General features: G+C 37.4%; 1 protein-coding gene across 1 annotated transcript in view; it reads right to left on the minus strand.

The window, feature by feature from the left end:
• Positions 1-10,937: 10,937 nt before the first annotated feature.
• ADGRL4 (adhesion G protein-coupled receptor L4) overlaps positions 10,938-23,343 on the minus strand; it is a 110,196-nt gene continuing 97,790 nt past the window's right edge. Inside the window, exons 14-16 of the mRNA XM_072834195.1 lie at positions 14,279-14,370; positions 12,774-12,942; positions 10,938-12,372 (exon numbers count right to left, since the gene is read on the minus strand). Of these exons, the coding sequence (XP_072690296.1) occupies positions 12,310-12,372; positions 12,774-12,942; positions 14,279-14,370 (324 nt within the window). The 3' untranslated portion in view covers positions 10,938-12,309. The remainder of the gene's footprint in view (positions 12,373-12,773; positions 12,943-14,278; positions 14,371-23,343) is intronic.

The following is a 23,343-nucleotide window of genomic DNA, read 5'->3' on the forward strand; positions in this document are numbered from 1 at the left end:
GCTGTATCTTTCAAGCATATTTCAAGCACATTGGTGCCTGTAGTGCCACCAAAAGGCAATCACCACCTCCTTCGAGATTTAGCTTATTAGAGACAGAATGCTTAGGGAAAACGGACTAATTGGGGGAGGGCGGGTATTTTCCCTTGAACAATGAGAGGCATAAGCTACAGTGAAGACCACGCGATGATGTGTGTGGTGTTCACAGACTGTGTTGCTTGGGTGGTTTCAGAGAAAACTACTTTCTGAACGTAGGATTTTTCACTCTCCCCCTATTATCTCAGGCTGCCCCTGCTGGGTCTATAGGGTGATTATGTCTGATTCAGTAGGCCTGTAATACTCTCATCTCACTTGGAAGTGTTGCATACAAATCATCCATTAAAAGGGTAGACTAGAAGATAACACTGAATGCGGTTTTAAGATTCGGTAGATGCCTTTTCAATTTTGTGTAGCTTCAGGGGAGGCATCCCTGCAAACTGCTCTCATTGAAAGCTTCTTTCATTTCCTCACTAATTCATAAATTCATTTTCCATTAAGCACAACTTCATTATTTCCCTCTCCCTTTTGTACACTGTCACAGTGAAGCAGGGACCTGAGAGTTCTTTAATCTCATGGGTAGCACACATTTCATTTTTGAATCATTCTGTCTTGAAAATGTTCCTCATCTAGATCTAGGCTAGATGAAATGTAGTCTTAGAGGACAATCTGTTTTAGGTCCTAGCCTTCCGACTCATGTTGCTGTGGTATGAGAACATATGACCTAGTTTAAGTTTGGTCTTGCTAAGTATATCAAACTTTTGAAATAGACTTCTTGTATTTATAAACTTTTCTAATTTTTCTTGTATTACATAGTTGTCTTCCCTTATTTCTGGTCAGAAATATTATTCTGTAAATGGCATATACTGTTGAGGGCATAGGATCAACTGACATTAGTTCATTCACATTAATTTAGAAAACATTACATTGTTACTAGACTTACGATGATTAGATTTAAAATAATAAAGAGTTACCGAAGATCACTTATATGCCATTTTATACAAAGCAAATAAGTTTACCCAAATTTTAGGATTGTAGTGTTCTTCAGAACTAAATACTTGCAAACATGTTCTGAACTTGAGACTGTTTTGAAAGTTGTCAAGTAAGTGAAAGAAAGGAGTTTGTAGATTTTTACCCTAACTACGTTTTATACTATAACCTGGAGTTAAGTATTAGGATTGCTTTATTTGTAAAAGTTCATCTTGCTTTCTACTTGGCTGTATATTGACCAGTGAGGATTTTTAACTAAACTGTTCTTACTGTGCCACATATATGGGGCAGAACTTTGTACTCACCATCACCCAATCATTTGTTATGTCTGTGGTGACATAGTCCCTTGCTTTTTGCCCCTGAGTCCTTTTATGTTGTTGTTTTCACAAAAGAACACCAATTGTATTCTTGATTTGATCGAATGGAAAGAGATATTATTGGGATCCCTGGGTGGCGCAGCGGTTTGGCGCCTGCCTTTGGCCCAGGGCGTGATCCTGGAGACCCGGGATCGAATCCCACGTCAGGCTCCCGGTGCATGGAGCCTGCTTCTCCCTCTGCCTATGTCTCTGCCTCTCTCTCTCTCTGTGTGACTATCATAAATAAATAAAAATTTAAAAAAAAAAAAAAAAAAAAAAAGGAAAGAGATATTATTTTATATATAATAGGTACTTAGAGTATATTCTCAAATAGAGTACTACTCAGTATTTCTGAAGAGCTCAAGTGATAGAGTCCATAATTGTGGATGAGTCAGAGTAGAAGGATGTGAAAACTGTACTGTACCACATCCACGTACTGTTGTCTCTGCTCTGTGAGGTCTCTTGGCTCTTAATTGCTGTATCTTGTGTTTAAAAAGGCACAGCAAGGGGCACCTGGGTGGTTCAAGGGGTCTGCCTTTGGCTCAGGTCATGATCCCAGAGTCCTGGGATCGAGTCCCACATCAGGCATCCCAGAGGAAGCCTGCTTCTCCCTCTTCCTATGTCTCTGCCTCTCTCTCTCTCTCTGTGTCTCTCATGAATAAATAAATAAAAATCTTAAAAATAGAGAGAGAGAGAGAGGCAGGCAGAGACATAGGCAGAGGGAGAAGCAGGCTCCATGCAGGGAGCCCAATGTGGGACTCGATCCCAGGACCCCTGGATCACACCCTGGGCCAAAGGCAGGTGTTTAACCGTTGAGCCACCCAGGAATCCCAGCTACCTCTCTCCTTTCTCTGTCTCCCATGAATAAATAAATAGAATCTTAAAAAAAAATATGACAAAGCTATGTTAGACTAACATCAGCATTTTGGCTTGTGTGTATTTTTTTCTTAAGCAACAGTATTTCTGCAAACATTTTCTACATTAAAAGAATTGACAGGCTGATTCAGGGTCAATGGTGGAGTTGTGTCATGATATGAGTAATCTACGTGGAGATTTAAAAAAAAATTTACTTATGGAATGCTTTTATCTTTTATTTTCAGGAAGGCCCTACTACCATCAATCAGAATACTGGTGTTCAGACTACTAGGATACAGTACGAGAAATATTGATATAGACATGGATTTTTAAATCTACCTTTGGGTTAAGATATAGTAGCAAAAAAATAGTTACCTGGGTCACATACTTTGGAACTTTTATGGCTTTTATTGCTTTTATTGAATTGTTCTTTGGTGTGATTTCATTGGCTTACCCTCAAGGACACTTGAGGAAACAGTCCTATGAAATTCAGTGCTTTGTCCAATGTAAGGATATTATTATGATATATAGATATTAGCAAGAGCATAAAACTTAGGACAGATTGTATTTTCCCAAAATGACCTCAATAATATTTTCCATTTCCATGTACTCTTATGCTGTGTGACCTTGTCACTCCTCCATTAAAACGTGGGTCTATTTCTTCAAGCCCTTAAATCTGGGTTGGGCTTGGCGACCAATGGCTTTGGCAGAAGTAAACTGTATGACTTCAGAGGTTAGGTGGTAAAAAGCCATCTCTACGAGGGTCTCATGGAATGCTTGCTTTCGGGATGCTCCCTCGCAGACACAGAACCCAGGTCGTGTGAAACCCAGATGACATGGAGAAGACTATGGACAAGTGCTTGGCCAACAGCCCCTTTTGAGATTTTAGTGGCCAGCCCTGTCAGCTAGCTGCGGCCCCATTGAGCATCAGACTGTAGTTTCAGGAGCTACCTCCTTGAACCCAGTCAACCACCAGAAATGTGAGAAACTAAGAATAAACCATTTCTCTAAAGGCACACTTTGGAGTGGTGTTGTTCCCTGGCAACGGGTAATAGGACAGAACTTGAATGAATAAAGCACTCACGTTTAAAGTTTTTACCTCCATTTTATGACTGTAACCTTGTTTTTCCTTTGACACGACTCTAGTACGTGCTTCGCATTTATACCATCTAGTTTCTATTTTATCCATCTTCATAAAGTGCCTTAAGTTCATTTTGCAAGAAGTTTGAAATGTACACAATTCGTTGTGTATAAAATTCACATCATGTCCAAGTGAAAAATATATATATTAATCCACTTACCTTTTTTTTTTTTGTATTTTATAAAGAAAATAGAGGCATGCTAAGAAACAGCATTATACTCTTAGTCTCAAGGAAATCAAGATTTGGTGAGCAAAAGAGGCCTCATATTCTACTTGTCTCTACAAGTAGAAAAAGTGTTTGGCTGTGTGTTCAGCTTATTCAAGCCTCTGCATGTAAATCTACTTGGTAAAAAAAAAAAATCACAGCACTAAACATGTCTTATACTTTAGCACATAGAAGAATAAAGAACTCTGTTTCTGACCTCTACGGCATTCTTCATCGTAATGATGAGGTATGCAGATGAGGGTGACAGATAAAATGTCTGAATTTCTAAATTACTAACTAATAGAATTCCGAATTTATTTATCTCAAAAATTTTTCAATATCGAGTTTACTAAATATGGAAACTAGAAATCACCTTTATATAATAACAAAAACATCTGACTCTCAGGAAACAATGGTGAACATTGAAATAGTATAAATGATAGCTAAAACCAAATGCATTTTACCTGTGAGTAATAGGCATTTATTAAAGAATATTTCTGCTTTCTTATTGAAGATTCCTGTACTTTTTTTCCTCAGGTATTAAAATAGCTCATTTGCTTTTGCCTCTAAAGAAATCAAAGCCTGTGTTTTAAGGAGCACGGTTTCTATGGTTTTGCATTCAGCAGGAGCAAATGAAATGACTGCAAGAGTGTCCTGAACAAAGAACGTGAAGTCCCCAAATAATGCCAATAAAAATGTCTCTCATTTAAAGGCATATATGGAAGGCTGAGAATACCAAACGATCTTTGCTTATGGGCACTGGTTAAAGAAGAGATTCTATTTTTCAAGTTCCTGTAAATGCTAATAGTGTTTATATTTAGATAAAAATATATCGATGTACTTTGACACAGGAAAGCGATTTTCATCAAATTGTAGGACATCAGCCCCACCAGGCCGAGATTTTAATGGGTGCAGAGCAGTGTGGGGGCCTCTCCCTCAAAGCACATGGCAACGATGTTAAGCTTTTGAGGTTCTTTCTGCCATCCTCCCGGCCTCTCAGTGCATGGCAGGGACTTTGGAGGTGAGGGGCTGCCCCAGGGGCGGGGGGTGGGGCTGGCCAGGCCCATCTAGTGCTGGTAGGAAACCCACGGGGTGAGGGGCACCGAGGCCCTGGGTGTTAGACTACACGTGGGCCAATGGAACTTAAATAAAAACAAGTGGAAAGAAAGAAAGAAAGAAAGGAAAGAAAGGAAAGAAAATGGAGACAGTAGACCCACAATCTGACATCATTGCTGATTTTTGTGTTTCTTGCTTCCTTGCTATTTCAGAAATAGGAGCCCCCACTCTGCACAAGAGAAAAGGGTCCATTTTATTTTTAGATTTTAATTAATTAATTATTATTATTACTATTTTTTAAAGATTTTATTTATTTATTCATGAGAGGCACAGGGAGAGAGAGCAGCAGAGACACCGGCAGAGGGAGAAGCAGGCTCCATGCAGGGAGCCTGTCGTGGGACTCCATCCAAGGTCTCCAGGGTCATGCCCTGGGCTGAGGGTGGCGCTAAACCGCTGAGCCACCCGAGCTGTCATATATATATATATATTTAAATATAATATATATAAATATAAACATATATATTTAAATATAATATATATAAATATAAACATATATATTTAAATATAATATATATAAATATAAACATACACATAAATATAAACATATATTTAAATATAAACATATATTTAAGTATATATTTAAATATAAGCATATATTTAAGTATATATTTAAATATAAACATATATAAATATACACATATATTTAAATATAAACATATATTTAAATATAAATATATTTAAATACAAATACAAATACAAATACAAATATAAATATATATATTTTAGTTTGGTTTGGCCAGGGAATTCTCCTGGTTGCAGGCACCACGAGGTGCTCAATCCAGAGTTGCTCCCCCGGGCTTCTAAGAATCCAAGCCAATCCTTCAACACCGCCAAGCAGCGAGGGAATCAATCCTCTTCCGCGGTTTGAAAATGTCAATCCTGGGTGGCTCCGCGGGTTAGCGCCCCCTCAGCCCAGGGCGTGACCCTGGAGACCCGGGATCGAGTCCCCCGTCGGGCTCCCTGCATGGAGCCTGCTTCTCCCTCTGCCTGTGTCTCTGCCTCTGTCTCTGGGTCTCTCATGAACAAATAAATGAAATCTTAAAAAAAAAAATAAATAAAAAAAAAAGAAAAGAGTCAGTGGTCCAGGCGAGGCCGTGGGGCAGGTGCGCGGCGTCCTGGGGAGAAGCCCGGCCCCGCCCCCGCCCCCGCCCCGCCCAGCCCCGGCCCCGCGTCCCTAACCGCGTCGGAGCCCTAAGCCCCGGGGCGGCCCGCACCTGTGGAGACGGGGAGGCCAGCTGGGGCCACGGGTCGCTGGCTCTGCGAGTGGCTGGTGACACTTGCACACGAAACGGCCTGTTGTGAATGATTACTTTGCCGGCTGGGGTCACACAAGGTCTTGCGGAAACGCCTCCTGCCTAGGAGAGCGGGAAGGCCGGAGGGGGCACGATCCCCGAGCCGGGCTGAAGTGACCTCGCTAGCTCAGGAGCCAGGATGCACACAAAAGCAGAAGAATTTTAGGGTAATTTGAGCAATATTTGCAGGGATGGCGGCGCATGTTTCTTTCTTCGCAGCAGGCAGCAGTAGCAGGGAGTCCTTTTTAGGGCTCTGTGCTTATCACCTAAACCTTCCAAGGCTTAACTGACTGCCAGGATAATGAGCCCCCCTGCATACTGGAGGTTCTTTTAGATCCACTTCCGACACATTAAGGAAAAGAAAGAAAATAATCATTTTCAGGTTGAACAGCCTGGTCCTTAGTTTCTGATATATGGCAAATTGCAGCCCAATGGGAAGTGAAACCACATTACTTAAGGGCAGTTTTGAAAGAAGCCTATTATTTTCCCCCCTTATTTTCGAGTGCATAAAATTGGAATATGCATTATAAATTGTATTATTTACCATACCTCCCAGTGGGGGTCAGAATTAGAATCATGGTCCGTGGGCACCGGAAGAGATCCAGTGCAGCTAAACCAACCCTCTCATTTTATATGAAGGGTAACTACCACGCAAACCTGTGATGTGTAACCCCTGAGTGAAAGACCAAGTCAAATGCTCTGTACTCTCAGATTGCCTCCTGATCTTAATGCTTGCCCAAACCTTCAGTCTAGGGTAAATAATTCAAATCTTTTTCACTTAAAATGCTCAAGGAGATTTGTGGATCTCAAATCCGTGGCACCGTTTCACTGAATACTTACAAGAAATAACAAGGAATCTCTACGTCAAAGAAAGGGTCATAGTGTTTTGTCGTCTCAACATGAGCCCACATCTGTCATAGGAACATAGGAGAAAAGACGGCATTTGGTATTTCTGATGACAAAACTGAGCTATATGGCATAGAGAACATTCCTTCTGAAAGATACCAAAGTCTACTGTATTGCTGCATTAATCCAAATTGCGTAACAGCTGTGCAACTTATGGTCCATCTTCAATATGGAATATTATTCAGTCACCAAAAAGAATGAGAGAGCTATACCTCTTAGCTTTCCAAGTCAGAAAAAAAAAAAAAAAAAAGAAAAAAAGAAACAGGTAGCAGAGAGGAATTTATAATGTGATCTTCTATTAATGATTTGAATGTGATGATATAAACATGAAGAACAAGTGAAAGTTTATATAACAGGGAATTAAAGTGAATTGCTTAGCTGAGGGTGTGAATGGGGACAAGAGAACTAAATGTGCAAGGAAAAAGCAACCAAGCAAAGAGAAGTACTGCACCTTAAAACATGTGATATGCAGGTATTTCACACTGCATACGCATGTAGAAAAGACTTGTCAAAATGCCATGTTATAAAAGCATGTCATCCCCAAGAGAACATAAATATGAACAGGAATACTGTCCTCCTACTATATGAGTTTATGGCCACTTGGAACTTTCTATCTGAGAGAGTGAGCCAATTCCTAAGTTCCCACGGGGGAGCAGAAGCAGCTTGGGGCTTTCACTGTGAATGCTAACTTTGCAATTTTCTAGCTATGGGACATTGAGTACTTTTCACATTGAAAAATGAGGATAGAGGGGATCCCTGGGTAGCGCAGCGGTTTGGCGCCTGCCTTTGGCCCAGGGCGCGATCCTGGAGACCCGGGATAGAGTCCCATGTCGGGCTCCCGGTGCGTGGAGCCTGCTTCTCCCTCTGCCTGTGTCTCTGCCTCTCTCACTCTCACTGTGTGCCTATCATGAATAAATAAAAATTAAAAAAAAATAGAAAAAAAAAGAAAAATGAGGATAGAATTCCATGTTACTGTGAGAATGAAATGAGATCATGTGGTGTAATAATTAAAATCAGTATCAACTTCTGGGAAGAAATCTTTTCCCCGCTTTAAATGTCTTCTCTAAGTTATTTCTCTCATTATCTGTAATCTAAAACCTAGAAGTCTTAAGTTTGAACGCTGCATGACAATTTCACAATAACTCCCACTAAGCGCTGTGCTATCCTGTCCACTCTCTCTGTTATAGCTCTAGTAGATTGGGGAAATCAGTAAGGACCAAATGGATCAGAGGAGGCTTCATAAAGAGAAGTCTTGGATGATGGGTGGAATCTGCAGGGGAGAAGACATTCCAGGTAAAGGAAGAACATGGACAATGGGTACTCTTTCTGGATCCATAATTTATGCTTCCTTTAAAGATTTTGTGTTGGAGAAATTAGAGAATAATGTTAGTACCTAGAAAAGACACCTACTGTGTAAGACATAGAAGATAGGTATGATAAGTTAAATTGACTATGTAGAAAATTAAGAAACGTTGAGTTATCGTCTAATTTTAGGAGAGTGGCATTGAATTGAAAGGGACTGAAGAAATGATGTTATCAAACTACTAAGTACTGTTTGTTGCTTACACCTAGCATTCGGATGTAGAGCATTTGCCGATACAGTTTAAAATACTTTTTCTAATTAGTATATTCTGTGTAAATGTGTTTATATATATTGTGTGTAAATATATTTACACAGTGTAATCAATCAAGCAATATATTTTTTTAAATTAGGGGATTATTATGTGTAGTTACTAGCAAGTTTTCACAGGGAATTTATCTTATACTTCTTTGGTGTCCATTCTTCTCATGGAGGCCAACTTTAAACTATTGAATCCTTTGATTTGATCTCTTGAGATCCTATAATATCCTTTTATCCCCATTTATTTATCAAGAAAAGAAGAGTTTATAAATTAATCTAACAGAATTTTTGATGTTTTAGGAGTTGAGGAGATTGAGTCTAAAATCCTAATACTTGTCTCACTACCAAACAGGGGAGTAGTACATGAGGAATAACAGTCAAATGGAAAATAAATCACTCTTTATGAGTAGTTTTGTAAGCTCCTTACAAATCCCCAGAGGTCTTCCCTGGAAAAATTGAGTTGAAGCCATAGTCTGAACTCAAGTCTACATTGGTGGCCTAATTCTTCTATCTGTTATATTTCACCAAACTGAGATTGCTGGGCCATCTTTTCCACTGAACTCTCTGATGGTTAGAGACCAGCACAGAAGGCTTTACCTGAAAAAGCCAGTTCACCGAATGGGTTTCCAGTGTGGAATACCCAAAGCAAAAGCCAGGCTATTCAGAGGATCTGGACCTTCCTATCAGTTACGTACTCATAAGGCAGAAGAAGGCAGTACCATTGATTCAGGAAGCAAAAAAGAGAAAAGGTACTTGCCATTAATGAAGAACACAGCTAAGTATGGTGAATGTCCTGCACTTGGCCTAAATAATTGCAATAAAATGTGATGAATGTTAAAATAGGTTAAGTGCTACACCAAGTGGTGACACAGAAGTGGAAGTGATTAATTCATTGAGTGAGCCCAGGAAGGCTTCATAGATAAAGACATATTGGGGGTAACTAAATGTTTGTCAGGGTAATGATGGTAATAAGGAGGAAACTTCCAGGGTTGGGGATTTGGTAAACCATGGCAAGTTTTGGGAAAGAGAAACAGTTTGGTGTGACTAAAGAAATTTTTGTAGGAAAAAATGAAAACTAGGGAGGTAAGTAAGTATGAAAAAGCCTGAAATCTCATTTTTGGAGGAGGTCATCAAGAAGACTTGACATCTGGTTGACCTGCAAGCTAGACCTTGGGGCAGTTGGAGGCTCCTCACTGCTTCACAGTCCTTGGAATGTGCATTCTGCTTGTCTTCACTGCTCCCCGAAACTGCCCCAACATTGCAGCCATGGGATAGGAATGTGGTGTTGTAACTCTCTGGATGGTACATGTGACTGAATCCAGTTAGAGCCTCCATATAAACTTTTAAGATTTGGTGAGTGGGTGCAGAGATGTATGCATCTGTGGCCACTCAAGACAAATCTTGTAAGACAAATTCTCTTGCTTATTAAACCTACCACCTCCCAATCTAGAGTGGCCTGTCTCTTCTTCGATCTCTCCCTGCCCTCCATACAGGGGGGCTGGTTTCAGAATATACCCAGGACACTCCAAGGAGGTTTCAATCCAGCATGCTACAGAGTACAAGCTTTATCCAATGATATCTACAGGAGGGTTGATAAAAACAATATCCAGAGTTAAAAGTTTGCCCAATGGTGTGAACAATCACTTGTCTCTAAAGATGCTATTAGATATTTCCATAATATTCCCTATGGTTGCTGTAATTATCAAAAATTTATCAATAAACCTATGACAAATTATCAACAAACTTGGCAGCTTAAGATAATATTCACTTATTATCTTACAGTTGTGGAAGTTAGAAGTCCAAAATGGGTCATCCCAGGCTAAAAGAAAGGTATCAGCATGGCTGACTTCTTTCTATGGGTTCCAGGGAAGAAGCCATTTCCTTGCCTTTTGCAGCTTCTAGAAGCTGCCGCCATTCCTTGGCTTGTGGACTGCTTCTGTCTTCAAAGCCAGCAATGGCTGGTCAAGACGTCTCAGACTGTATCGCTCTACCATGTTCCCTTTTCTCCCTCCCTCTCTCCCTCCTTCATTGATAAGGACCCTTGTGATGACATTGAGCCTGCCCAGATAATCCAGGATACTCTCCCCGTGGCAAGGTCAGCTGATTAGCAATCCTCTTCTCCATGTGCCCTAATGGTAGTATTTACAGATTCTGAAGATTATGGCATGCAAGTGTTGGGAGAGCCATTACTCTGCCTACCATACATCATTTGTATATGTCGATTGAACAGATTGGTTTTTCAATATCACATTTTTATAACACTGTTCTATAATGACATTTCTAATAACGGGTCACAGGCTTAGCATATAAGAGATCAGAAGATATAATGAAAATGTATCATGGATTCTCTAAAAATGTAGAAGACATATCGGCGAGTAGCTCATCTTTCTTGAGCAAACGACTCAGCAAAGCAGTAGCTGTATTCATTTAGATAACATTTTATTTGTTAAAGTAAGTTTTGACAGACTTCATTTTAACAGCTGGAGAAATTAATTTAAAATCACAACATTTAGTGTACTGGCATACTTCTACAGGTAGGTGCAATTACATGTTTTTTGAAATAAAATCACTGCTTCTACATTTTAATGAGAAGATTTGAGGATAGATAGAAGCCATACATTGAAGCAGATATGCTTTAATAGATAGTAGGAAACTGTCAGAAAATAGATCCACTGTGAACATTTCTACAGTTCTCAGGGATTTCTTTGTTATAAATAACATTTTTTAAATGTGTACTTTTCTGAACAGAAAAAAATAGCAATTCACTTTCTGAATAACTTTCATATTTACAATGCCCTTTTAAGAATAGTAAGTTAAAAGGGAAAATTGTGATGTGAACTAGAACATCTCTAAAATTAAAAGAAATAAAGAACTCACACAGACTAGCCTAATGAGATATAATATTTTTCACTAACTGAAAAGGTTATAGAATAGAATACTTCAGCTTTATATACACTATTTTTACATTTACAGCCTTGAACAATATTATAGTTTGACACATTTATGTATTACTGATTAAGCATATGAAGTTGTGATCAATGAAAGGAGTACAGAAACCGTATATACCCCACTATGGCATCACCTAAAAAAAAACAAACAGGACATAACTGTTTGTCATTTCCATCTGTAAGTTTTGTGTCTTTTTTAGAACATTAGGAAGGAAGATGGATATAACAAATATAAATCTAAGTTGTCTTAGTAGAAACTTAAGTTCAGAGCAATCCACGCAATGGCAAGATGTGTTTGTTCAATTATTTTATCTATAATTTCTCATTTGGTTTGCAAAAAAACGAGTTTACTCAAAATACATCTCATTGTTATAATAACCATTTCCTTTTTCCTGCTTTTCATTCTGCCCTTTCATCCTCTCATATTCCACTTTCTGTAACAGAGCTCATTACCAAGGTGATAGGGGACTAGTTTCAAAGGCAACATGAGTCACAAAAATATCAATCCAGTGGTTCCCTTCAGGACATTCATATATTTCTTGTGTTAAAAAGAAAACCTTTCCTTGGGAGCAGTGATATCACTCCTGAGAAACCAATTACTTTTCACATATCTGCAATACTGTTTTGACATAACTAACCATGTCGCATAGGAAAGCAAACTATAGCTCTCTGGTACACAATTAAGATATCTTACCTACAGTTCCTACACTGGAAACAGAAAAACTGATTTAAAAGACTAGCTAGTAATTAATAATTGGGTAATTGGCTCAAGTCATTTATACACATTGGTCATCCACAGCTTGGCTTTTTTATGTGTAGTAACAATTATCCATAGTTCTCTATTTTTTATCTTAAACACCCAAAACAACAAGGGACATTTTTGAACAATCTATAATATTCTTCTTGGATCTAAAAAAAAAAAAAAAAAGAAAAAAAGAAAAAAAGAAAAAAAAGGAAATGTTAAACATAATTGCAAATCACATTAAGTTATTTTCAAATCACATTAAATTGTTATATTTGGTTTTCAGAAGTATTGTTTTCTCATTGCCTATCAGAATATGCTCAAATGAATACAAGCTATGTTTACATTCCTAAGAGCAAGTTTTTTTTTTGAAGGTCTATTTCCATATGAACAGCTAGGTGTTCTGATTTTGCTCTGAAAATGTCCTGTATTTAGGCTATAAAGGCTCAACATGAATCCATGAGAATAAGAATTTTGATCAATTTGGTAACTGATACTACATGAATAGGGTATAGGGTTCACCAAAATTAAAAAAGCAAATAAACAAAAATAAAACAAAATTGCTTACTTTTCTAGACAGGATGCACAGGAATAAGAAAATGAACATCCCCTGGAAGGCATTGCTGACCGTGAAGAGGTAAGCCGTTACCACTGATGCGTGCACAACATGGAGAACCCCAAAGATCCAGGTGGTGCCAAGAAGGAAGAGGAGAGCAAGGGCTCCTCTGGCACAAGACCTATAACATGTTAGAAATGTTTCAGTTAAGAAAACTACATATAAAGCCCCCACACCCCTAAACCCCTCAAATTATGTGGGCAATGAGTGTTTGGTGCAATTAAGAAATCTGCAGAGACCAAAAGATTATTTTGAAACTGATGAATTATTAATTCTAGCTTCACGGGACAGCCTTTAGGGTGTGTTACTGCCCCGCGGCAGGGCTGTGCTTCCAAAAAGATTAAAAGAGTATTTTTCAAGGAATTTCCTTAATCTTAAAATATTTTTATCTGGTGTACTGCAGTGTGTGTGCTTTGATTTCAAATCAAATGTTGCAATCATTCCTGAAGGTAAGACATATATCTGTTAGGAAGTATTTTCCCTTAGAAGCCTTGTAGACTGCGTGGATTTGGGTCAGTACCTGCGCATGACGTCAAAGGAAGTTTCTGCTTTTCTCTCAGGTTTAGTAAAGAAAGTATAGGAATAAATTTAGATTTTTTTTTCTTCACTGCTGCAATATAGTTATCTCAAAATAAATTCAGGTCAGAATACTGATTTCTTAAAAATTAGATGAAACACTCTTACATATTTTCAGTCTATTGCCTAGGACTTTGGGAAAGCAATATTCAATCCTGCTCACTGAGGACACTGCTTTGAAAATGAGGCAACTAATGATTATTTTCTTATTCATTCTTTGTCCAATCATTCCGTACCGCAGAAGATGTTTTAGTGGTATACCCTCAGAAAATGAGTCATTTTCAACTTTATTAAAACCAGCACACTACATGAAGCTATGAATGGTGAGGAGTAAAAGAAAGTAATCGATCAAACGTTTGCTAAATCCGAACTATAAATCTTGTGCGAGGTATTGAAACTCCAGGAGTGTTTCCAAGCAACACAAACGTTAGTTGTTTCTAACATTCCCTATAGTACACTTCAGTTTTTCCTGAACAAACCATTTTCAAGGTCTCAATAAATCAGTTTTAAAGAGAGGGTTGAAGGGAAAATCATGGCAGCATGCAAACTAGGAATCACAAGAAAGAAACACAGTTACTAAGCTCCGAGGAATGTTTTCCAAAGAAAATCACGAAGGTCTCTTTTGGCCTTAAAACACAGCCAGCATCTTTTCTTTCAATGGGTATGTTGGAAAAGAATGCTTCACTTACCACTTACCATCTCATCTGTCGAGACTACAGTCTTTTTAGACATATTAATTGCTATTTAACAATAAGTATTCTGGATACGGCAGAAAAAAAGTATAAATAATGCTTTAAAAAATAGTCCTTCCAAGAATTATTTGTGCCTCAAGTCACTAAAGCTTTTCGCTACTAAAGAAATAGAGTTTGAGAGACATTTACCTTATGTTCTCATAGCAACTAACTTCTGGTTTCAACCCCGCAGTGTGACGGAAAACTTTGTATATGATAAATCCAAACGCCAAGAGATTAACCTGAGAAAATAAGTGAATTCCAAAAAGAGATGATTTTCGCAGTCAATTAGATACATACGAAGGAAGTAGATAAAAGATTTCAAATAAGATAGAAACTAGAAAATTGTGGGATTTTTATGTATATTGCAAAGTACAAACCCTCTGGTAGATTTAAGGAAGCAAATCTGTGGCTGATCTTTATGGTATCACTGAAAATTGTTAGTACAAATGGTGGTACAATGTGGCAGGTTGTATTAAACACCCTGTTCAAGGAACTTCTTCAGATGTAAGATCACATCTACAGATTGATGAGGATCATCTGCTGCCAATAATAGGATTCATCTACATATTAAATTGCATTTTGGTTTGAAAAACTTTGTGAATATTTGAGAAATCAAATTTTTGTTCATTAAATGATATGCTGCTTCAAGGAGAAGTGTTAGCGATAATTCCGTCAACCTTTAAAAAACTAAACTGGAAAAAAGATATTCAGAGGAATTAGAAAACCCAACAAAACACCTTCAATTTCTCTTTTGCTAGAAAATGCTTGGGTGTACTCTTTTGTATGGTTCATCTAGCTATGTCTCCTAAAGTTTGTGTTCAGATTTCCTTTCCCTAAATTTAACTTCAGAAACTTGCAAAATATTAATCAATGAAATGAATGTTTATCCGAAGGTATATACTTTTTACTAATATTTATCATTCTGTTATTTATATTTCCTATTATGGGCTAAGTAGAGTACATATAATTTTTACTCCTTTTAAACTGAGCATTACGAGAAATTTCCTCTTTTCCTATCATTTTGGAAAACTTAAAGTCCTATTTCTGATGCCAGATGACTAAATCAAGGGTGTATTTTAAATGTGTATCTACTTTAATATGAAAATACTAACAATTAGAAATATTAGATTATAAAAATAATTTGTATATTGATCCTTTATTGAATATATTTTATTAATCCAAACAGATTTTTTCAAAAGCCATTTTGTAATAATAGCAAAGTGCAATAATATATATTATTGTATATATAGTATATTATTGTATATTATTACCTAATCCTTACAGAAGTATTTCAAAAGCTTAGAATTATGAAAACAAATTTTTCTTCTATATTCTAAGAAGTTTTACATAGCTTCTCAAAGTTTACTAATTACTATTATATAAAGCAGTATGGAAGAATGGGTCAGATAATTTCATGTTGTCACTTCTCCATGGAGAGGCCCTTGAGAGAAAATCTTAAAGGAATAAGAGTCTATTCCTTTCCTTCTGCTTCCAAATGTCCATCACTTCTAATTATATGATTAATTAATTCTAATTACAGTAATTCTTCCATACAAAGAAAAGACTTCAGCAATTGTAGAGGAGAGACAAAGCATATTAAAAGTGATTGGATGGATAGTTTCACCCTGTCTTAGGCTCAAATAACTAACTGAAATGATAATTTATAATATTTAATTTTGTGGGGAGTCTTTACTTGCAAAAGAAGGATACATAGAATTTTCTAGGTTTTTATAGCTATAGCTTCTTTAAATAAATTTGGAAACAATAATTGTATTTAATTTTGTGAATATGGGTATATATTTTTAAAATAATACAAAGTATTAAAATTTGGTTAGTATAAATGATATATTTCAAACCATGATTGGTTAGAATAGTATTGGTTTGAATTTTTATGGAATGTTCAATCTGTTATCTCAACAAAGAGTTATGAGGTAAGTTTAACAAAAGAATTGTTTTCTAGATGCATAATCTTTCCATGTGACTGATTGTTATATTGAGCAAAGTTTCTTAAACTCTTTTCAATAAAAAAGGTTTGAAAATAGTTGCTCATACTGCTGTGTCTTCTCAGAAGGCCATATACATTTGAAATGCTGTTCCACATCATAAGCCAAAATAGCGAAGGGCATAACATTCCCTACGGGTGATACAGTTCTGGAAAGTACATTTTTCTGTACAATAGGGAGAATGTTTACGTACATAATAAAAACCAGGTGCTTCTGGACAAGTAGGAGACTAATTCTTACTCCATGATCTCATGCTTTCCCAATTATAAGAGAAACAGATTAATATATTTTTATCAAAAGATGTTACTATTTTATGTAATAAAAAAAAGTCACAAACACATTGATTTTATTATCCATATTCATTGGTACTAATACAAATATAGGAAGCTTTTTATATGTATTCTAAATATTTTATAGAAGGCCCAAGCCTCCGGCATAGCGGTTAGGAGTGGGTACATATTAATGAACACAATAGGCATCGTCTTTTGTTCTCATAAACGTGTTAAGAAGATACATAGTAAGTAATGACATAAATACTTGTAAACCTACAAACAGTGATAAATGCTATCAAGTCACAAATTTGGATTACTAGGAGAGACAAAATGAGGGTGGATTAGGATAAAGGTTCGGGAGGTACTTCTCTTAGGACTTAGTATTTAAACCAAGACCTACTAAATTATGATACATTAACAGATCAAAGAATCCATGAAGCTTGAGAAAGTTGAGGGTATGGCAAGTCTTGAAGGAATTAGCAAAGGCAGCTGGGGTGAAGTCAACAAAGGGAAGGGTAATATGAGAAGAGGTGAGTGAAGTACACAGGGATGAATATTACTTAGATTTTACCTTAAATGCAAAGAGTTTTAGTTTATTCTTTCACTCAAGAACACTTACATATTTAAGCCTTTTCCTTAAGGAACTTAGAGTATAATGGAAGAGATAACCAGTCAACAGGCAAGTAAAACACTATTCAGTAAGTGCCCGGTGTTTGTTTGCAAAGATGAGCAAAAGAACACAGGTAGTGACACCCTATCATCCTAACACCTTAGGATTTCTAAGCCAGTCTTGAATGACCAGTAAAGCCAAAGGAGAGAAACCCGGAGAAAGTGATTGCTCAGTATAGCAGTTCATTGGACCAATCTCTGCACATTCACTCATTTTTTAGGTGATCAGATCTTATGGCTCAAAATGTTACCCTTACATCCTATCTGATTGCTTCACTATGTCTAATAGGCATCAGGAGTTGAAAATGTCAAAAACTAAGCTGCTGTTCTTCCCCTCAAAGAACCTATTTTTGCTTCAATCTTCCTTACCTAAAAAAAAAAAAAACAACAAAAAAAAACACTAATCTCATCCTTCAAGCAGGTCAGCTTTATTCATCAGCAAACCCTTCACCTCTACATTTAAAACATACTCCGAATGTGACTACCATTTACTGTCTGCACAGCGCCTATCCTGGGAGAGGCCACATTGTGCCTCACCTGGGCTATTGCAAAAGCCCCTAATTGGTCTCTCTGCTTCCATCCTTGCCCTCCTACAATGTGTTCTCTTTACAGCAGGCAGATTGATCCCCTTAAAATGTAAGTCAGACCAAGTCTCTCTTCAGAACCCTCCGATGGCTTCCCTTCGCACTCAGAGTTAAACCTAAAGACCTCACAATGGGCTGTAGATTTGAAATGATTTGGTTCTCACTATCCCTCTTCTCTCAAGCCCTACTTCTCTCTCCTTTGATCACTTCACTAATTCACATTGGATTCCCTGTCCTTCCTCCAGCATACCAGCAGGCCTTAGGGTGCTTGTACTTACTGGGCTCTCTGGTATTCCCGAGGCAAATTCCCTCACCAGCTCTGTTTAAATGCCGCCTTATCCATACACTGCCTCCCAATGTATGCTTATTAAAAAACTGAAACCCAAATGATTAAATCAGACCTGGAGCTCAATTCCATGGACCTACAGATGATGATGGTGTCCTTCACTGCTTTGGACAGTGTAAGTTCTGCATGCAAACATGTTCTTCCCTTGCCCTGGTCAATAGGACACTGAAAAAAAAAATTCTCCTTGGTCACACTTTAGTCAGCCTCAGCCATGCGCCTCGGTGTCCATCTCTGCAGAATTCAGTTTTAGCAGGAATCCTGCTAAATCAGCTTAGAGAGAATCCTACTACCACCCTCCCTTGGTATCTGGTCATTCTCAATATCTAATTAAATTCCTCATCTCCCACCCTTGATGTTTGATCACACTGGCCCACCTTCCAGCAAGAGTCCTGTTAAATTAAATTTAGCAAGAATTCTCCCGACCCCAGCCATCCACTCTTAGCAATTTTGCACGCACTCCCCTCTCCCCACCACACCACCTGATCCTGTAAATCCCAGCTGGCTTCATTGTATTCAGAGTTGAGCTGAATCTCTCTCCCCATCGCAATAGTGTTGACACCTATCACAGTAGTCCTGGAAAAAGTCTTCCTTACCATTTTAACAAGTGTCAGAGTAGGTTTTTTTTTTCTTTAACGAAACTCGCAGAGACAAATGCAACATCATATTATAATATTGAGCAAATTTGGGGTAACCGGAAAAATTTGTTTTTGCGGCTTTTACACTGCCTGTGTTCCCTCTTTATCTGTAAATATATAAGCTACTTTAAACCCTTTTTAAAATAGACTGAAAAACCATAAATAATCAGCATCACCCAAAGGCACAAGACTTGATTCACTTAGAGGTGGAGATTAAGTTGAAACACCACATTTTATATGGTATGGAAAAGTATTTTCTGGAGGGGATGTTTTATGAAGTAAGTACGAAGAGTGTGAGATAAAAACAAAAGCCCCAAACAAGATTATATAGAATTAAAAAGTATTTCTGATAGTAAATGGTTTGCAGTTATTCCAGAAGTAATGACTTTGAGGCTAAATAAATATGGGCATTTTAGGCTAAATAACTGGAAAGATACTACTAGCATTGTGTTCACAGGCAAGGCTACCTCGATAACTGACTTGAATACTTGCGCGATTCTTTCAAACACAAGAAAGATTGTTAATATGAACCATAGTTAAGGGAATGGTGCTTTTAAGATGATTCACACTTTTGCTCATTAATATTTACCTATGTGTGCTGATTTTATCAGCTGTGGTTCCCTCATTATTTATCTCTAAATATTAGTGCCACAAAAGCCACAGAGGCTAATGAATGACTTGCAAATGAACAAGGTCGTTTGTTGTCATTTTTGTTTCAATTGAAAAAAAACAAAACAAAACAGTTTTAGCTTGTCAACTACAAGTCCTTAATACTTGGCGAGGAATAAGCAAGACAAGACCGTTAGGTGGCAAACGTAAGAACTCTGAAATTCACTGTTGCATTTGAGAATACAGCTGTGAAGAAAAAATAAATCATTCAAGTTGTGAAAACTTAACCCTTGAGAGAAACTGGTATTTTAAATTTAAAATCATTCTCCTGGCTTCATCTTAAGGAATATTTATCTACACGGAGATCTGTTTCTTCCCTTCATTGATATATGCAGTTGCTTCAAAGTCTGGCACACATGTTCTGATGTTTGACAGAGTGCATTAAAAATTTTTAAGTGCCTTATTTTTTTTAAGCAAGAAACTTAAACAGATAAGCTGTAGAGAGAGCAGGAGCTAATTCTGAAAGATTTAGACCTACAGGTACATTCGACCCAAGGGCTTCAAATTCAGACTTCAAAATGAAGCATCCCAATCAGTCATTTTTCTTTTCTTAGTCTTTTTCTCAATAATTGATGAAGCCATCTATATGCTGATGTCAGATCTTACCAAAAGAATGAGAAAATGTCTCTTACAGCACTCTTAGACCTATGCTTTAATTTTTCACATACATCAAATAGAGTCTGGTTCATTTAAGAATGTGTCATGATCACAACTACTGTGTCCTTTCAAATAGTTTTATTACCTTTAGACGAACTGGCCTAGTTAATGTGCTTCTGCCATGGACAGAGGGTAGATTTCTACTAACCTACGGAGAGGGCATTAAAAACAAAAACAAAACCCACCCACCTACCCACACAACCCCCCTCCCCCAAACAGTGACCCATTCTGCATCCCTAGAGCACCGCATAGATGGTTCAATAGTTTTCAATGGAAGCTTTTCAAATCAAAGGATATCCTCTCTTAATTAAAGAAAAATATCTACTAGCAACATTGGAATCAAGGAGAGTTTTGCCTTCATCCTGATTTTATTTCTCCACTGGAATCACACCCTTACATGCCTTAGAATGCTAAACGCAGAGAGTATCAGAAAAAGTGGGGTATGTGGTGAGCAAAAAAAAAAAAAAAAAAAGTCCCCTCTTCCAAGAAAACAGGCACAACTAATGTCTGCAGTTTGTGAGTACAGCAAAAAGGATGGTGCCGCTGGAATACGGTTATGGACTTTAAGATAAAGATGTTATTCTGGATTATCCTGTTAGGCCCAATGTGAGCATGTGAGCCTTTAGAAACGAAAGAAGACAGAAGAGATTCAGCAGCCAGGAGCTACAGAAGAGGGGCAGAAATGGAGGTCAGAGAGAACTGAAGACAAGGGGGGTCCTCAGGTCAGGCAGGAAACGTGGGAGGCCCCTACAAATGGAGGATGACCCCTGTTCCACAGCCAGCAAGGAAATCAATCACATGAAACTGAATTTGGCCAACAACCTAACTAGGAGTGGAAACAAATTCTCCCCCAGAGCCTCCAGAATGGCTGATGCCTTAGTTTTAGCCTAGTGAGGCTCTAAGCAGAAGAAACAGCTGAGCCACACTGTACCCAGACTTCTGACCTCCAGAACTGTGAAATAATAGATTTGTTGTTTGAAGCCACTAAATTTGCGGTAATTTGCTGTGACAACAACAGAAAACTAATGCAAAGTAAAAGACTTATAAATATAAAATAAAAGTTACATATATATATATATATGAAATGCCCTATAGTGTTTCCTATATTTTAAATAAGAACTTAAAAAATCCAGTTTACAATAAATACTCATTTACCAATAACTCATTTATTATAGATGTTCCGGGTATTTGGTGAGTAATTAATTATGTCAAAACTTACTTGTGGGTTCTGTATCTGTGTTTCTTAAAACAAAAAGATCAACAAATTATAATTTACTTAAACTTACTGAAAACTTCCTTTTCAGTAACTCATAAATACAGTTCGTACTTTCAAGTACCTGTCACATTTTCTTCTGTATAATGCACACATGTATAGGCCCTTGTCATAAGGTTGCTTCATTAGTAAATAAAAATACAAAATGCCAGTTAAATTTGAATTTCAGATATACAACAAATAATTTTTTAGTATAAGTATCTCCCATACAATATTTGGGGCATACTTAAAGACTAATTTGTTGTTTAGCTGAAATTCAAATTAATTGGGCATCCTATGTTTTGTCTGGCAGCCATAACTTCATAGCTTCAAAATTATTTTCACATTTGATCCTTTTTGTAATCTGAAGACACTGGCTTCATTGTAGAAAACCCTAAGGACATTACCCTCTTCACATACAACAGTTTGAAAAGAGATCTCAAAGGAAGAAGGGGAAAATTTTCAGATGCTGCAATTGTTGTGTAACCTGAACATGTGTGTATGTGCAGAGACTGATAACATTTTCTTAATGTGAGTAGAGGATGAAAGCACATATAAAAGGTTTGAGCCTAGTAAAGAATACACCCAGGCCAGGTAGGACTCCCTCCCCTCTGAAACCCCTCAGTGTGCATCATGAAGCTGTGCTGGGAAGCAATGGATTAGGTCAGTACCTGTTAAAAAAAAAAAAACAAAAAAAAAAACAAAAAAAAAAAACTTTTGTTAATAAACTAATGGCTAGAAATAAAATTTCCGAAGCTTAGATTTTAAATTACATTAGTATAAATTTAGTGAAAACTCACAGAAATTATGGTGCCACAGTATTTGTTGACTTGTTGTCAGAATCATGGAATGGAGTGACTTTTCCCCCTACGTATACCTACATGATGCTGCTAGGAAGCATCTCTCTCCAACATCATGAGCCCTATCTTATATCACATTCCCGAGGCTCAGGATTGAGCAGCCTTGGGAATATCTACAGACTTAAGAGGTACTCCTTGGCTCAGGTTATTCACACTTGGCTCAGGAGAGAGGAGTCCAGAGAGACATAGGAGTGCAGTCTATAATTCTATGAAAACTATATTAAGAATAATGTGAAACATACTGAAACAATCTGAAACTATAATAGATATATCTAAATAGTTCTAAATATTATCTGAGGAGAGTATCCTTCATTGAGTATCTGAGCTATTAACAGCATTCATGATATTAATACCTTGAGGTTTATACTTTAGAAGATAGCAGTGCTCTCCCACCAAGTATTGACTGCTGGGGTGTACAACTGGATGGACCGCTGTTCTGGCATAAACTAGCATTTGCAGGTAGTTACAAACTACAGTAACATTGAGATGTTGAGTCGGTAACAAAAACATAATATTTATTGAGCGTTTTCTGTGTTTTAGACATTATTCTAAGTGTTCTTTATTTTTAACTCATTTCATCCTTACACCAACTTCATGGAGTAATTCTTCTTATTATCATTATTTCACGTATATGGCAACAGAGGCATAGAGAGGTTAAATAATGTGCCCAAGGTGACACAGTTGGGAAGTTATCAGAGCAAAGATTCATACCTAGTAGACAGGTTCTAGAGGATATGCCCTTAAGTACATTACAAAACTCCTAGACTACAGAGGAAGGGCCAGGGAGAAAAGTTAAATTGACATCTAAAATTTCACAAACTTAACTGCTTAGGCATTTATTATGTTAACTGGTAACAGTTATGTCGTTTTAGAAATGGTTAAAAGTATAAGAGTAAAACATTAATGAGTAGTGATATAGTTAGCTGTTTGGCCTTAATGTGCTCATTGAACTTAGTCAAGACACCAGCGGTGAAGGCCTCGTAAACATGAGTTATGCCAGTGACCCCCCCAGTGGAGGTTAACTGTCTTCACTGTTCCCTGCCGTCAAAGGATCTAAGAACGCCATAGTCTTTCTGTGCTGGTGAACAACAGAGCTTTCTATCCTGTAGAGTTCAAATATGGTCACTGAGTTCATGTTAGTGGTCAAGTAGAATGTCTTAAAATAGTCTTCTGGGGTACAGGAGGAACACATTAGAATTCCCATTGATATGTTTCCAAGGAAAAATTAAGGTTTACTCTTTAAAATGCATATGATACTGGTGCTG

The sequence above is a fragment of the Canis lupus genome, chromosome 8 (genome assembly GCF_048164855.1).
Source record: "Canis lupus baileyi chromosome 8, mCanLup2.hap1, whole genome shotgun sequence".
NCBI lineage: Eukaryota > Metazoa > Chordata > Mammalia > Carnivora > Canidae > Canis > Canis lupus.